The sequence below is a fragment of the Corella eumyota genome, chromosome 5 (assembly GCF_963082875.1).
Source record: "Corella eumyota chromosome 5, kaCorEumy4.1, whole genome shotgun sequence".
NCBI lineage: Eukaryota > Metazoa > Chordata > Ascidiacea > Phlebobranchia > Corellidae > Corella > Corella eumyota.
The window spans coordinates 771,923-789,550 of NC_137494.1; the positions used below are offsets into that span (position 1 = coordinate 771,923).

At 29.5% G+C, this 17,628-nt stretch overlaps 3 protein-coding genes across 4 annotated transcripts; 1 reads left to right on the top strand and 2 right to left on the bottom strand.

The window, feature by feature from the left end:
- The first annotated feature begins 1,490 nt into the window (after nt 1-1,490).
- On the top strand, nt 1,491-6,160 carry LOC145753630 (3-galactosyl-N-acetylglucosaminide 4-alpha-L-fucosyltransferase FUT3-like). Of its 2 annotated transcripts, XM_082570039.1 has the most exons (8): nt 1,491-1,657; nt 1,949-2,155; nt 2,471-2,657; nt 2,976-3,164; nt 3,267-3,354; nt 3,702-3,886; nt 5,061-5,303; nt 5,669-6,160. In XM_082570039.1, the coding sequence occupies exons 1-8, from the start codon at nt 1,522-1,524 to the stop codon at nt 5,877-5,879; spliced, it is 1,446 nt and encodes a 481-aa protein (XP_082426165.1). In that variant the 5' UTR covers nt 1,491-1,521; the 3' UTR covers nt 5,880-6,160. The 2 variants fall into 2 exon arrangements, with proteins under 2 accessions (XP_082426165.1, XP_082426166.1); XM_082570040.1 differs by lacking the exon at nt 1,949-2,155.
- LOC145753629 (DNA topoisomerase 3-beta-1-like) lies at nt 2,848-15,467 on the bottom strand. Its single transcript, XM_082570038.1, has 18 exons — nt 15,314-15,467; nt 14,753-14,921; nt 14,353-14,473; nt 13,822-14,001; nt 13,346-13,527; nt 12,661-12,847; nt 11,835-12,069; nt 11,289-11,449; nt 10,870-10,981; nt 10,568-10,714; nt 10,042-10,140; nt 9,395-9,542; nt 9,090-9,256; nt 8,707-8,824; nt 8,262-8,403; nt 8,056-8,161; nt 7,127-7,297; nt 2,848-3,173 (listed from the first exon to the last, which is right to left on the bottom strand). The coding sequence occupies exons 1-17, from the start codon at nt 15,438-15,440 to the stop codon at nt 7,134-7,136; spliced, it is 2,565 nt and encodes an 854-aa protein (XP_082426164.1). The 5' UTR covers nt 15,441-15,467; the 3' UTR covers nt 2,848-3,173; nt 7,127-7,133.
- A 71-nt stretch (nt 15,468-15,538) lies between these two features.
- LOC145752884 (jmjC domain-containing protein 8-like) lies at nt 15,539-16,639 on the bottom strand. Its single transcript, XM_082569249.1, has one exon. The coding sequence runs from the start codon at nt 16,631-16,633 to the stop codon at nt 15,818-15,820; it is 816 nt and encodes a 271-aa protein (XP_082425375.1). The 5' UTR covers nt 16,634-16,639; the 3' UTR covers nt 15,539-15,817.
- Nucleotides 16,640-17,628: the final 989 nt, after the last annotated feature.

Here is a 17,628-nt window from a genome sequence, read left to right on the forward strand (position 1 = left end):
TGAGATTTTAGTTATAATCTATTTGTAGATTATTTTAAACTTTTTTTAGTTCGACGATAATTGAAAGCGGAAATACAAACTCATTGAAAACTTGATTGCTTAATTACATCATTATTTATTTGTATTGCAATAATAATAAAAATAATTAACTTATATTTAGCAATGCAGCATTTGTCTTGAACTTGTTAGCAACTTAAAAAAGGCAAAATTTTAGTCAAGAATATAATAAACACATGAATACATTTAACAAGATGATAATAAAAGGCAAATATATTTTGTTTATCTTTAAACTATAATACCCATATGCTAGTGTAAATAAGCTATTATTTTCTTTTTTTTTAAAGATTAATCATCTGTGAAAAACCTATTTATTTTGTTTAGTTTAGCGTGGGTTTTTGGGTTTATAATAACAACTTTTATCGAAGGAATTTCAACCACTATAAATCAAAATATAAAAAAGGATTAAGCTTATAAAGAGTCAAATTTCAGTATTAAGGGGAGTTTTTGGTTGCAACAGCTCAATCTAACATTGAAAAATACGTGAATATATTTTAATGACTAATTTTTCAGAAGTAATTGTTGTTAAGCTCTGCGAAACTTTATAACTTCCGCCACTATGTTTAAGTTTAATAGCATCAGACTTAAAGTGAAAATGTAAGACAGTAGTTCAGCAAGCAAATAAAGGCATTCATAGTATATATAGTAACAGAGCAATAAGCATTAGATATTAATATTTTTCGATGTTTATTGAGTAACCTTGCGCATGCATACTGAAGTCTGGCAAATGTCGATACCAATTTTATTATCGTAAATGCCAATCAACATATTTGTATTTTAAAAGAGAGATAAAGGTGTATTTAGATTAAACTTTTCATTCTATTTATAATTGCGAATTTTTGTAGGCGGCGTAGGATGTGAAATTAGCCTAAAGGTTCATAGAAGTTTTACGCTTAATTACCGAAATAACTCTCTGTAATATACATAAGCTTTACTAATACATAAGATATAGAGCGAAATAAACGGATATGTTTTTAATTAAATATGTATGAGCTGTACTATCGCATACCTACTCTTCAAATGGAGAGTGTTGACTTAAAACCATCTAATGTTTGCTTAGCAAGAGACGTAATAAAATGTTAAGCCCTAAATTGAAAGGTCTGGTCAGTTAAGAATAAAAATTCGTGGTCGAAAAAAGAGAATTTTATAGAAAACTAGATTAAAAAATAAAAAGCATTGAACACATATTTATTATTGGTTTACGAACATTTGTATTGTAAGGTGTAGTCGCATTAATATTAATGATATACCCAGGGTTTAAACCATAAGGTTAATTTATTACTTATTCAGATAATAGCAAGAGGTATAGAATGTAACAAAACCGCATGGGATTTTACATTTTAAATTCTTATTGCTGAGTTAATTATTGACTCACAACAATCCGTGATAAATATTTATGTATTGTGCAATTCATTATGTTGTTAAAGTTTAGATAGATGTGTTAACGGTAAATATTTAATTTAAATGGTATTATATGGTGAAAATATGCGTAAGTTAACCAGATGCGTCCTGCTTACACTGTTTAGTGTATTTTTTACTCTGGGTTTACTTTCATTTCAACCAAATTCGATCGCATTTCGAAACTGGAGCTTTAATAAAGGTAAGAATATTAACGTTTTTTTTACGTTATTTAACCAGCGCATGAACTAACAAAAACATTAATGCATTTTTCGTTATATTATAGCATGTAAAACGTTATAATTTTTCGCATATCAAAAATGCACAATTGCTTATTATAAAAAGACTTTGGGGCAAAAATTTTATCAATTTTGGGGCAAAAAACTGAGTTTTAACATATCTTGTAATTTAGTAGCTATATCGTTTTTGGTGTAAAATAGGGGGTTATATTAATGGTATTAACTATAGTTAAACGATATAAATTAATCTATAGAAATACACATAAATGAGGCAGTTAAACAAACTATAATAAAAGATAAAATAATTCCTCAAACTACAATTTCCACTCCTACTACAACTACTAAAAAGACTACAATTCCAACTACTACCAAAAAAACTACAATTGCAACTACTACTAAAAAAACTACAATTGCAACTACTACTAAAATTGTTTCAAATTTAACAACCATTCCTATAGAAGGTAATTCATTAACACAATTTGCATTTTTTTTAACATTTAACAATTCATTAACACAATTTGCTTTTATTTACATTTAACAAATTTTTGGTTTAAACTAACCCAACCTTTAACAAAGTGATTGTGATTGCATGCTTAACTAAATCTAAGTGTTTTAAATATTGTTTTACTTAAGTTTTTGTAAAAGTGTAAAAGTGGATATACAAAAGAACCTTTAAGTTTATTATTTTACTTTATTAAATTAAAACATTCAATAATTATTAAATCAATTTTTTAAGTAAAATTAAAAAATGTTTTTTTGAGCAAAATATTTTCCAGCCAAAAAGCCCCTTATATTAATTTGGGTTCCCACTTATCATAAAAGGGGCTGGACAATCCCCCAAACAGAAACTTGTGGTGGGGGTTGCGATATAACGGAGGACAAATCAAAATTTAGTAAAAGTTCAGCTGTTGTGTTTTACATGAAAGGTTTTACAAGAGATGTAGCAATCAGTGTTCCAGAAAGGTTTCAAGATTTTTAATTTAATTTGTGTGATTTCTTAGTGTCATATATTTAAATTTAAAATTCAAAAAACATAATTTTAATTTTAAAACACTTCAAAAATCCGACATTTCTTAGTATTTTGGTTTTAATTAGTTTCTGTTTTGAAATTTTTAGTAATTTAAATTGTATTTTAAAATTTCATTTTTTTTTCTATAGCATCATTTATTAACAAATCAATTAAAGTAATTTTAAACAATTTAAAAATATTTAAATAAGTAGACTAAATTTTAAAAGGACTTTAAACCCTCTTTTATTGACCTTCAATTTTTAATTATTTAGAGATAATAACCAATTGTTTGTGTGGTGGTGTCATGAATCACCATGGACAGTGATGAATTATTACCACAAACAGTTATTTGAGTTCGACAACTTTATTAACTGGACGATGAACTATCATATTAACTCTAACATTCCGGCAGTTTTTATTCCGCATTCTGCTCAAGATTGGTATCTGCACAGAGTTGGAAGGTAAATGATCTAAAAAAATTAATTAAAAAATAAAAATATTAATTAAATTAGCAAACATTTTTTTAATTAAAATTGCTACTGTATTATGTTTTGTTATTATAGGAAAAAAGAATCTCGGTTAAGTGAATTAAAGCCTGTAACTAATGATAAAGAGTTTGAAGTTATGTTTAAACAATTAATGGAGGCAAAGGTAAGAAGATATGGTAATAATTAATTCCAGTTTTTTAAAGATTAAATATCTTTTTAAAATATTAAATTTAAACTATTAAAAAATTATCATATTAATTATTTATTCTTTTTTTGATAAAAAATTCATTTAAAAATATTAATGCCCACAGCTTTCTAATTAATAATTACTCTGACAATCTAGAATTTAATTTTTCCTGTTACGAAAAATGACCATTGACCCAAATATGACATCACAATTAATCAAATAAGACAACTTTATAAATGACCAGGGCTTACATTTTTATATGAAAAATTATAATCTATAATTGACCAACTGTGACATCATAATTGATCATTTATTACCAACAGGTGACTAACAGAACTGCTGCCTGGGTTGGAAGTGATTGCCACGACGTTGCAGGGGCGGTGAAAAGATTAAATTTTGTTAAAGAAATAGAAGAACATCTTCCCACACTGGAGTTATATGGAAAATGTGGAACCAAACAATTGCCACTGGAAAACTTAAAGTTTTTTGACTTTTTAAGGACTTTTAAGTAAGTTATGATGCTACATATAAATGTTATTAACTTTTATATTATTAATTTTATATTTAAAATATTCAAACATTGCCATAAGATATAAATATGTATTTTTAACCCCTTTAACAGTAAAGTTTAATTTAATGCTTTATAATATTTATATATATGTAGAATAGAAAATGTATAAAATCTTGGTTTAAAAAAAGGGTAAAATTGTCCAAAAATATCTAAAAATAAAACTAAAGTTTTTAAACCCATTATTACAAAATCAGAATGATATTCAACAAATTTAACTTATTAATACATTTTATTGATATCTTGAAACAACATCAATTTAAATTTGAATTATTTCCTTAACCGGTTATGTTACATGACCTGTTAGTTAAAATAACATCCTTATTTCTTCTATGTTACTATGCCCACCTATAAGTTCCATAAAATAACAAAAAAGTGTAAAAATGTCAAAAATTTGAATACTATAAATTATAAAAATGTAAAAACTTGGATTTTAAGTCCTTAATATACATTTGAGTGTTTATTTTAATCAAAAAAATTACCAAAAAATGTTACAATTAGGTATTTTATACAATGCCAATGCTTTACAATCATTTATAAACATAAAACTATAACATTTTTTACCTAATTATATATATTTTCCTTAATTCAGTACAACTTAATATTGTTTACTTATGTTCATACCCTCTAAACCTAAATACACATCCGTGTTTCTTTTACTTTGTTTGTAGAGTACACATCCGTGAAATACACATCCGTGTTTGCTTTTACTTTTTATGTGGAGCATAGCTAACCTAATCTCTTTAGTTTAAACTACCTACAATCATGTGGTTTTCTATAATCGTTTGTTAAATTTTGGCCTTATATTAAATCTAATTTTGGTTTAAAAACAAAAAAGTGAAGGTTATATTTTAAAATTATAATTATACAAAATTTAAAAGATTAAACAACAATTACAATTAAATTAAATGTAATTTTATACCGTACAAAAATTTTAAAAGCAAAATATCAAAATTAAAATATCTAAAACTTGCCAAAAATGCCAACTCAACTTTAAAATTGTAAACAATTTAATCCTACTTTGCAAACCATAGTTTTAAGACAAAATTTCTCTAAATTGTACCTTTAACAAAACAAAAAACAGCAAAATAATCTTTCAAAACTTAATTTTTAGGTTTTATCTAGCGTTTGAAAACACACTTGGTTGTGTGGATTACGTTACTGAAAAATTCTGGTACAATTCACTTTATGCTGGGTTAGTACCCGTGGTATGGGGGACAAAAAAGCAAGAATATGAAAAAGTGGCGCCACCTGGTAGTTATATTCATTCAGAAGATTTCGACAATGACCCAAAGAAATTAGCTGAATATTTAATTAGTTTGGATAAAGATGATGAAGCTTATAAACAATATTTTAAGTGAGCCTTGTTTAATTTAGGGATACCAATCATTTTATTTTTGTATCTTCATCCTTAACGTGAAAGGTCCAATGCCAACCTAAACATAGAGTAACATTAGTTACCCAAACCCGGTCTCGAGTTGCCTTTAACAGTTTGGGATATTATAGAGACTATAATTGCCCGATAATTATGTTGTTTAGGCTCAGCAGAAGTTTATGCATGCTGTTTATAGTGCTTTACTCTGTGCTAAATCATGTGAGCAGTGGGGATCAAACTCAGGATCTCATGTAGTAAAGCAAAGTGTTCTGGCCGTAAAACTCTTTAAAATATAAAACATTTTTTAACGAAAACGACAAAATTTAAAAAAAAAAAATTGATTTTAGTTGGTGGAAAATGCCAGGATTTTACCCAATCTATAAATTGCGAGAGCCCCCAAACCCAGGGGACATCCCCTCAAATGACCCATTTGATTATGAGGTCAACGGGTTTTGTAATCTTTGCAAGGAATTAAACAAGAGTTATGACTCAAGTGTGATACCAAGTTTAAAAGAAGCATATTATGGGCTGGAAAGTAAAGAATGTTATGAAATTTGATTAATTAATTAAATTAATTAGTAAACTATTTGGTTTAACCATTATTAAAGTTGGTGGTTGGTACGATTTAAGTTAAGTAATAAAGTTACTTATTTCGTATATTTATTTATAAATTTATTTTATTTTTATTCGAAAAAAAATTTAAAAAATTTCAAATAAATTTGATTTCTGTTTCAGGCAACTATTTATAATATTAAAGGTACTAGAATTTTTATTCTGTTAAAGTTACCTAAAAGCTGTGTATAAATGCAATATGTTTAAAATTTTGCAGATATTTTTTATATGTCAAGTGCCTTAATTAAAGCAACTTAAATAGTTGAGTTTTTTAAATGTTTTGCAAAAATTTACATTTTTTGATTAACCTTAAAACTTCAGTTTCTTTATTTCTGTAAATTAAGTTTCCATTTAATTCTTCACATTTACAAAACAATTTTTAGCAATGACAACATTTCTTATATATTATATAAAAAAACTCTTATATATTATATAAAAAAACTATTATATAAAAAAACTAAAACTCTAATTTTCAAGAATATTATGCTAATTAATGTTTAAAATATATTCAAGAAGTTTTCGTCGCAAGTAAGTCCCCTACCTGTTATTATATATTTAATATGCATTTATGTTAACCGGTGCCTTTATTATTATTATACTGATTCACAATGTTTAAGTTATTGCATCTTTTTGTAATTTTGTTTAGAATTATTTTTAAAAATATCACAATTTTTTTAATGAAGTTAAATCTTTTTCTAGTGAGCTTTTTATAATTTTTTTTTGTATATATTTTTATCCTCGATGTTGGAAGGTCGAATGCACCACCTAGACATAGAGTAACATCAGTTACCCGACCCAGTCTCGAGTTTCCTTTGGCAGTTTGGGATATTATAGATTATAATTGCCTGGTAATTATGCAGCTGATTAAGTGTTGGCTTAGCAGGAGTTTATAGCGCCTTATTCAAGGGCGCTATAGCATGAGAGTAGTGGGGATTGGACCCACGACCTTATGGCAGTGTAGCGAGTGTTCTTACCACTACACCACGCTGCCGGTTAAAAGTTGTATCCAGAGAAATGCAATAATTAATTGTACTTAAATTCTGTATTATTATTTTGATATGCTTTAAAACTGTAAGCAGACTTTAATTTAATCTAAAAATAAAACTTTACCTTTGCTATTTCTACTTTTAATCATTAATTTCAAAAATAAAAAAAAGGCTTTTAAGAAGTTTGATTAAAAATAAAAGTTTTGCCTCAAATTTAAACGAAATAATTCGCAAGTTGGGACATTTTATCTTTCGGGACTTTCTTTCCTCGTCCTCTTCTACCCCCTCTTGTGGGCTTTTTAAATTGTCGTTTAACTGTTGTTCGAGCTTGTTTTAATTTGATCAAAGATGAGAAAACTTCATCGCAAAAAATACAACCTAGAAAAAATAGAAAAAAAACATTGTTTACAAAGTTGATATTCAATAAAGTCTTGTAGACAATATATATATACAAATGTGTATGTAAGTCCATTTTATAGACCTTTAAAAAAAAATTCAGTTTATTTTTTCCAGCCCCCTAAAGGAGACATTTTTTTAAAGTTGTAACACAGTTTTTGAGATATCTGGAAAAAGTTGGCTTAAGGGCGAATAGTTTAGCATTAATACCGTTTAAACCCAGAACCTATTTGGCTCGTAATCTGATGTTATGGCTGCTATTTCACACTTTTAAAAACTGTTAGTTGTAGCGTGTGGGAAAATACCTACAGCCATATATTAGTTGAGTTGCGACCAAATTATGACAATTAAAATATAGACTGAAGAGCGAGCTATCGACCAGCATATATTACTGTAGGTATGTATGTCTATTTTATTGGCCTTTAAAATAAAATAAAACTGCCATTTGTGGTGTGCGGGTAAATTACCACAAACATATGTTAGTTAAGAGTTGCGACCATATTGTGACAACAAAAAGAAAGACTGTAGGGCAAATTATTGTCTAGTTTATTTAAATGTTTGTGTGTATGTCTTTTTTGATGCCTCTATAAAAAATAAACTGCCATTTGTGGTGTGCGGGTTACTATAAACATATGTTAGAGTTATGACCATATCACAACATTTAAAATTGTGACTGAAGTGCAGGCCACAAACTAACTAAAGTTAACCCACTTTGACATAAAACCTTAAAGTTTATAAACCTGAGTGTTTAGTTTCATTGTCCTTTAGTGGGGTTTTATCTTTATGGAAATCCACATCCAAGTAATAAGAACCACATTTTTCACATTCTACTTCACTCACTGTGATCTGTAATGGATCAAGATGTAACAATTACAAAACAATATCATTTATTGTTACAAAATAATACGATTTACTAAAACAAAAAAACTTTTAAACTTTTAATAACCTTGTGAGCATTCTTGAAGAGCTCTACCACGCTGGAACATTTTACCTCGTTACAACATAATTTCCACTTGGGGGCAGAAGAGGGGTCAAGGGTCATTACCCCAAGGTCACATGAAGGACACTGGGCAACACCCAAAGTTGTCCTTTGGGAAGAAAGTTACAAAAATGTTTAGTTTACTAAATTTGTAATATCATTTTATAAAGGTCTTGTTTAATGAGCTACAACATTCTAGCAGTGGGAATCAAACCCAGAATCTCAGGGCTTACTTAAGAATGCCACAACATGCCCTCAGTGGAAATGAAATCAAACCCAAGATCTTAGGTCTTACTTAACAATATAATATCATTTTTAAAGTGACAATAAAGTTTTAAACCAACAAATCATGAAATAAATGCAATTATATTAAAATAAATTAAATAACCTAGAAGAAAACAAGTTGTTTTACCTTGAATGTGGACAGCCTGGGTGAGAGCAATTATTACAACCTGACAACTTCTTCATGTCCTTAAATGGAGGGTGGTTGTAACAATATGGGCACAATGTGTACGTCTTCCCCTGGGGCCCTGCAAGAATAACGTAATTAAACCTTTTTTGCCAAGCATCCTTAAGTTAGGTTTTATACACAGTATGCTCCTGCTGCGCAAACACTTAATCAGCAACTTACAATTAACAAAAAATTATAATCCTTATTATCCTAAACTGCCAAAGCAATTTGAGGTGGAGAAACTCATGTAACTCTTAATTTAGGTCGTAAAGTTGACCTTTCCACACCGAGGATAAATCAATAAATAAAAAATGTGATTACATAGATACTAAATCATCACCAACCTGTTGAACAAACTAATAACTCAAAATCATCGAGGGGACATTTAAGTTCCTGATACAACTTGACATTTGTCTTTGGTGGAAGGTCGTAAGTTTCGTCACATGTGGCGCAATAGAGTCGAGGTGGTGCTGCTGCAACATATTTGAGGAACCGCCGGCACTTGCCACATCTGGGTCACAAACTTTGTTTTACTATTTAAATCTTTTTTTTTACTTTAAATTTTTTTTCATTTTTTTTAAGTAAAAAAAAATTTGTAAATTAAATACCATGTTTTTTGTTGTAGTTTAATAAATAATTTTATACCAACCTTGAAATAGGTTTTCCACTTTCTGAGAGTGGTGTAAAAGTGACCTCAAACAGTTTGTCCATATCAGTGACATGCTCAACAAAAAAGTGAAATTTTTGGTGAAATATTTGGACAGCATGCTTCAATATATCAGTGTGCTTAACTTTGCCTGTTCGTAAGATATAAAAATGTTAATTAAAATACACTTGTCTACTTGAAAAAGTATTTTTTTTATTAAAAATTACCCCTTATTTATTTTTTTTTATATTTTGTTTTTTGCGCATCAATAAAAGTAATAAAAAGAAAGAGAATTTAAAATATAGTAATGCAACTAAAAAAAATGACAAAATCAATTTAATGATTCAAAACATGTCATAAATATTAACGTTTAGATAAAGATTTTGAGTATCATAGCATGGTCATCAAACCCTGTATCAATTTAGTTCAATAAATTCAAAAAAGTTGTCGCACAAAATATTAATATAAAAAGTGTTAAATTTAATTCAGATTTCTTCCTAGACAATTAGCAAAAACAAGTTGTAAAAAAGGAAATTTTATTAAGCATTATTAAGAATTGGGTACTTATTAAGCAATAAACAACTTAAGCACTTAGTTATATATTTAAGATATTTTTTTTAAATTTTTTTGCCTGCTAAAGTTTAACTTACCACTTGCAATAAGGTTGAGTTGTTTCTCAACAGCTGATCTCATTGTGGGTAAAACCAAATCGGGATCAATTCTCTTATATCCATGCACCAACATTATACCTGGAAAAAAATAAAAGTAAGTAATCTCAATTAACTAAAACCAGTTACCAATCTTTAAGCTAATAAGCAGATCAGACTACTACTAGGTTAAGGTAATAAAAGCTACCTATATTTACATTTTAAACTAAAAAAACAAAACCTATACTTAATCAGCAGGTTATTTATAGGGCAATTATAATTAATAATATTTCAAACTGACAAAGGCAACTTGAGACTGGGTGGGGGTAACTGATGTTACTCTAATTTCAGGTTGTAAAGCTGACCTTTTTACATCAAGGATAAAGATATATACAAAAAAACTAAAACCAATAAATAATGTTTAGACTAAATACATAAAATATTATCACGATAAGACTAGGTTTAACAAGGCTTGCTTAATACAATTAGAAAACCTTCAGAAAAAATATTCAAAAAATTAAAAACTTACCCAAATTTGTTGGTTCTAATTTTCTTCCACTGGTCACGGTTACATAATTACGTTGCCCTATGTTATTGATATGAGTCGGTATACTAGCATCAGTTCCAATTCCGTGTTTTTCCATTAAAGTTATCAGCTCACTTTCTGTTAAATAACCTGAAAAAAGTACATAAAAGTTTAAATATTTTTTTTAATTTTTAAAAACAGCATTAATAAAATGTAATGTACATAATAATCTATATAATCGTGGATTAACAATTTTATTGTTTAAATATTTTGTTGATAAATAATAAAAGAATTAAATGTCCCACCTGGTGGTGAAGTTTTCTTCTCAGAAAGCTGAACTTTTTCTACTTTACATTTATCCCCTTTGTTTAATTTTGGAACATTTTGATATTCATCAATTGATAGCCAGGACATTATCTTAAACAAAATTAAATTTGTACGAAGACATAACTTTTAAGATAACTTTAACTTTTTGTATTTTTCAGTATTATTTTAAGGTCATAGGTTAAATATGGTGAAAATAATGTGATGTTGTGATGTGTTTAAGCTATCTGTAAATGCCAAGCTTAAGAAAAAATGATGGGGCATTGACGAGGCTTAAACCTGAAATCCTACCCATAATCTGATGTCATGATCACCACTCGTTTTTTAAAGTAATTTTAAATAACCTTCCTAGTTGTAAGTTTTAAAGTATAATAACAGTAGTAAAAAAATTTCTACCAACCTCAGTAAATCCAGGTACTAGTGGGGAGTTTCCCGTGACAGAGAACTTCTCACCCGCAATATCGAACCAGATTTGAGTTTGTAGATAAGTGCAATCCTTGCTCAATGTTGCGAGGAAATGTTTGACGATATATTCATACAACCTCCAACTATCATGACTACCTATTGTTGGAATTTAAAGTTAATTGTTTTAACTATTACTTGTAGAATGTAGTAGTAGTTAGAACACTTGGCTTCACTACATTAGGTCTTGGGTTTGATCACCACTGGTCTTGCTGTAGTGCCCTTGAGTAAGGCACTATAAACGGTATAAACTCCTGCTGAGCCAGCACTTAATCAGCAGTATAATTATCGGACAATTGTTATTTATAATATCTTAAACTACCACAGGCAACTTGAGACTGGGTTGAACTAACTATTGTTACTCTATGTTTAAGTTGTGAAGTCAACTCACCACATCAAGATAAATAAATACAAAAAAAAAAATATTTTTTTTTACAGCCAAATTAAAAAAAAAATGTAATTAAAACCAAAATTAAATTCTTACCAATCTCATGCTCAGTTGCCACCTGCATTGGGGTGATAGGAGGGTGATCCCTTGCATCTTTACCCCCTCTAGGTTTCACCCACCCTCCACTTAACAACCCCTGAACATAGGACCCCCATATTCTACTACTTGATTGCTGTTGCAAGGCTGACTTGAAGTCAAAGTTGTCGGCGTAATGAGTGGTCTCAGTTCGAGGATAACTGATATAACCACGAGTGTATAAATGCTCTGCTGCCTGTGTTAAGATAAATTTAAATTATTAATATATATTTAAAGAAGTTTATTGAATTATATTTATATACATGTATATGAAGTTCAAATTATAGGCCTACAAAATAAATAAAATGCTGTTTATCGTTTGCAGGTAATTTATCACGGGCAATGATTTTTTGAGAGTGGCAACCATGTTATGACAAATAAAATACTAACTATAGGGGAGGCTTTTGTATAGTGCTAATAAAGGTTTAAAGTCAAGTTTTGTAAGGTTGCATTTATATTATGGATTTAGTTATTACATCCCTGGTCTTAAAAGGACATGTAATTAACTTAGATTAACTATTAAATTACATTTGTGTCCGGTTAAACTTGAGATATTGCCTTAACTCTCAAGATGATTTACCATTTCCAAAAAAATTTATCCTAGTTGTATAGATTGTTTGTCATCTATAACCTTTATTAACACACAAATTTACAAGCTTTTGCCATTCAGTCTTATTGTTTATACAAGTTTTCAGTCGGTACAACTTTGAGCAAGTTTTTGCTCTAACAAGATTTTGCAAAGTCTACATTTTTTCTTAACTAAAACTTGTTAAAATGTACCACTTACTTGCATGGCTTGCTGAGGTCCAATATTAAGTGAGGAGCTTGCCACTCTTAACATTTCAACAGTGTTCAGTGCCTGTGGTCTTTGCTTCACTTTCTCTTTACTTTTAACCTCAGTTATTGTGGAGATTGGATGGGGTTTGATTGAGGATAGAAACATGTTAGCAACTAGTTGGTCAAATACACGAACTCTGTTGAAAAATATAAATCAATTTATCAAAGGATATAAAAAGTAAGCCACCAAAATTAAAAATTAAGTTTAACAAAAATATTTGGAACTAAAAATCTAAAAAAAGATTAAAAAATCGATAACAACATAACCTAAAATATGTTTCAAACTCTAGAATAAGATTACTTTTCTGATATCTTTTTATTCTCAATGTGGAAAGATCGACTTCGCGACCTTAACATAGAGTGACGTCAGTTACTCCGACCCAGTCTCAAGTTGCCTGTGGCAGTTTGGGATATTTTGAAGACTATAATTGCCTGGTAATTATGCTGCTGATTAAGTGTTGGCTCACAAGAGTTATACTATTTATAGCGCCTTACCCAAGGGCGCTACAGCGTGGAAGCAGTGGAGAACAAACCCAGGACTTCATGTAGTGAAACCTAGTGTTTAAAGCACTACAATATGCTGCCAGTTTTCTCCATGCTGCCAAGTTTTTTTAATAATCTTAATACAAAATTACCTCTCCCAATCCAGTAGAATGGAAGGTCCATCATTTGGACATTTAACACTGACATCCAAACACCAATAAGTTTCAGGTTTAAAAGATTGAATCCGATCGTGTCTTTCCACACAGAAGCCGAGAGTTGGGGTTTGACATGGTCCATAGGAAATTAAGGAACTGTCCAGGTTACCATATTTCCCCTACAAATATATATTGTTAAGTATGGTATTGATTTTATTTTTAAATGGTAGGTTATGCAATGGATATCACAACATAAGGTACTGGGTTTGGTCCCAACTGCTTTTTTTTTAAACAGCGTTTGCTTACTTATTTTCACTAATGAACCTTAACAAAAAAAAAGTTAAAAGTTACGTCAATATCTAGTTGAAAAACTATTATAAGTCTAAGTCAGGTTTGTGACAAAAACCAAAAAAGTTAAATCTTAGAAGATTTATTAAATTTTTTTTTGATAACAAAAATTGATTTTGGCCTACCTGGAAATATTTGGTTTGGAAACGGGTGAACGCACATCCTAACCTTAGGTCAAGTTCCTGTCGTGCTTCAACGCACAATGACTCGTTCTCATTTGGTTGGCCAAGTTTGGTCATAGCTGAGTGAATGTCCTTGTCCGTTATCGAGCTAAAATGAGCTCGATATACTCTCTCATTTCGTGTCTAAAAAAGACATTTTATAGCATTTTTTAAATTTATTTATCCTCGATGTGGGAAGGTTGAATGCACAACCTAAACATAGAGTAACAACTGTTACCCCAACCCAGTCTCAAGTTGCCTTTGTTAGTTTGGGATGTTATAGATTATAATTGCTCGATAATTAAGCTGCTGATTGTTTTTTTGCAAAGCAGAAGTTTGGTTAGGTTATAGTGCTTTACTTAAGAGTGCTACAGCATAAGAGCAGTGGTGATCGAACCCAGGACCTCATGTAATGAAGCCAAGTGTTTCAACCACTGAACCACACTGCCAGTTTCTTCAACTAAAAAGTTCAATAAAAGATTTTTTAGAACTTACAGATTTCCTCATTGAGGGAAGAACAATTTCCAAAACTTCAAAACAAATATTTTCACCTTCCTTGTCACAATCTAACCACAACACTATGACATCACAATCACGTGATTCTTTCTCAAGAAACCTTAAACATAAAATTTAATTTCAAACTTAATTGAAGTAGCTAAATTAGGTATTTTGTAGACCAAATTGTAACAAAATCAACAATAAAGTAAAAAATAATAATACAACTTGCTAAGTAACTTAAAATATTTAAAAAATTAAAGAAATTATCGGTAATTTCCAAACTCAGTGTAATACATTTACAGAAATTAAATAAAAAGCATTATAATAATATACAATAAAACTGCATAACCCACACAAGAAATTTGAAATATAAAAATTATTTGTTTTCCAAACTCACTTAACAATATTAAGTTTTGGGTTTGCTTCTTTCTTTAATGTAGCTGCTGTAAACAATTCACTTGGATCAGTTTTCTCCCAGTTGTTATATCTTGGTTCAAAGTCAATACTCATCACATGACCACATACAGAGGTCACTCTGAAGGTCACTCGTTCACCTTGGAAAGTCCCTAAAGTAGGAAAAAATATTATTTATTGTTCCATATCTTGGCAAAACAATTGTTAATGAAAGAAAGGACTAGTTTTTTTTTGATTTTAAATATATATATATATATATATATATAATGTTCTAGAATTTTTTTAACTTCAAGTACTTTTCTGAAATCAGTGTATATAAAATTGTTGTAATAAGGTCGCAATTCTTAATATAGTTTATCGGAGCACCACAAATGGCAGTTTTGTTTATTTGGTAGACCGACAAATTGGACATACATAAACATATTGTCCACTAAGGTGGATTATATATAGATTACTTGTTATAAACCTTACTGCCAATAAGCATAAAATTATACCTAAAAAGACAAGTACATTTATTTTTAAGTACATATTCAACAGTTCTTACCAGTATATTCATGTACAGGGCAAGCGTTACTAATTCCCTTCCTTGTTGAAAGCTTGTTGTGCGACAAAATCTTGGCAATCGACAAAGCCAACGACGGCTTCTCTGCTACCATCAACACAGTTCGCATTTTTAACTATTTTCAATCAATTTTTAATTATTTTGAACATCTCTGAACAAAAAACAATTAAATAACATAATTAATATCATCGCAGTGGTCTAGATTAGATAGTTTTTTGGCAAATTTTTGTTTAATTTTGCTAAAACTAAAAATATAAGAGCAGTTTACCTCTAGATTTCAAATAGTTTTTAATATAAATGTCAAGTATTCAAAAAAACATTGAACAATTGGTTTCATCTTTTTGAGGTAACATTAAAGTTAACAATTTTGATAAAAGTTAAGTACAAAAATGTATACGCTTCACAATGTGAACAAATAAATAAATTAAAACAAAAAATTATTTGCCACAGCAAATCAAGCACCAATTATCTTAAACCAAATTAATATTAACCCAAGAAAGTTGAGATGAAAACCGAATCTTCTAAGTTCAATGTAGCATGCCACCATCTATCTGGAAAATACAAAACTTCATCCGGTTTCAGAATGCAATCATAAAAATCTTCGTGTTTTTCAAAGTTTGGATATTCGTTTAAAACCCATTTTAAGGTTGTTTCGTTTGGGTTAAAATCAGGTTTTAGTTCGTAAGGCGATAAAAACCAACGTTTACTCCCGTGAATAACTTCGGCAAAACCGGGACCATGAAAATGAAACGGAACCCCTGTTCCTGCACCCGCTAGACCGAAACTAAACGCTGGTCCCTTATTGGGTAATTTATACAGTGGTACAACATAGTCTCTAAACAGTCCTTCCCAATCTTTAAAATTATGATTCCCGAAAAAATATAAAGTTTCTGCTCCTGATTTTTGAATATCTTGTGAGCCCCAAACTTCGTTTATATATTTCTTAAAAGTCATATCAGTTTTATCATAGGAGTGAGTGTTAGCTGTGCTTAATGTGATTATTTTATGTCCATATTCTTTAAGTAGGTTCTCAACTAAACATCTTTGTTTAAATAAAGTGTTGTCAGAAACCCCTTCAAAAATAACTGGTTTTTGAAAAGCAAATTTCTCCAAAAATTCCTTGTTTGAAATTTTTCCAACTTTTTCGATGTTGCAAAAATCTGATGTTAAGTTTTTTGGCAACACTGGTGATGTGCATGATTGCTTTTCACCCCACATTGAGGATAAAGTACAATTTTGGACATCGTTTGTGAAACAAAATTTAAAGTTTAACAGAAATATTAATATGATCTTTATTATCATGTTATTTTAAAAACTTTAATATCTATTGTTTAATAAAACTTATTTTAACTTAAAAATTCTTTAAAATTAATATTTTAATCGGTTGATTAGTTAACTGTAATACTTTATATAAATATATATATTTTTTTTGTATATATCTTTATCCTTGATGTTAGAAAGTCGATTGTGCAACTTAAACATAGAGTAACATCAATTACGTCGACCCAGTCTCGAGTTGCCTGTGGCAGTTTGGGATATTATAGATTATAATTGCTCGGTAATTAAGCTGCTGATGAAGTGCTGGCTAAGCAAGAGTTTATACCGTTTATAGTGCCTTACTCAAGGGCACAACAGAATGAGAGCAGTGAGAATTGAACCCACGACCTCATGTGTGGTGTAGCAAGTGTTCTTACCACTACACCACGCTGCTGGTTTGCCGGTGTTTTTAAAGTAACTATATAATTGTTATTCTTTATATTTTAATTAAAACACGTAACGGTTAAAATTAAATTTCCTAGTTCTTCTATTTTTTGTAATTTAATAAACAATCCTTAAGTTTCTTTAACATCTAACTAAATCAGAATATTTATTTTTATTCATTATTTTTTTTAGTTTATTATTCGATGTTAATTTTTGTTTACATCGCGCACGCGCACGTGTCAATCAAAAGACGCTGTTGCCAAATAAAAAATAATAATTCGTGTTGTCAAACAAAAATAAAAACAATTTAATTTAAAAAAAAAATTGGTGGAAAAAAATAATTACTAAATCCAGTTTTAAACTTGTTATTTTTTTTATTTATCCTCTATGTGATAAGGTCGACTTTGCGACCTAAACATAGAGTACCAACAGTTACCCCAACCAAGTCTTCATTTTGGCAGTTTGGGATATCATATATTATAAGAACACTTGCTACACCACCATTAGGTCGTGGGTTTAATCCTCACTGTTCTCATACTGTAGCGCACTCGAGACTGGATCAAAACAACTTTATGTTTAGGATGCGCATTCGACCT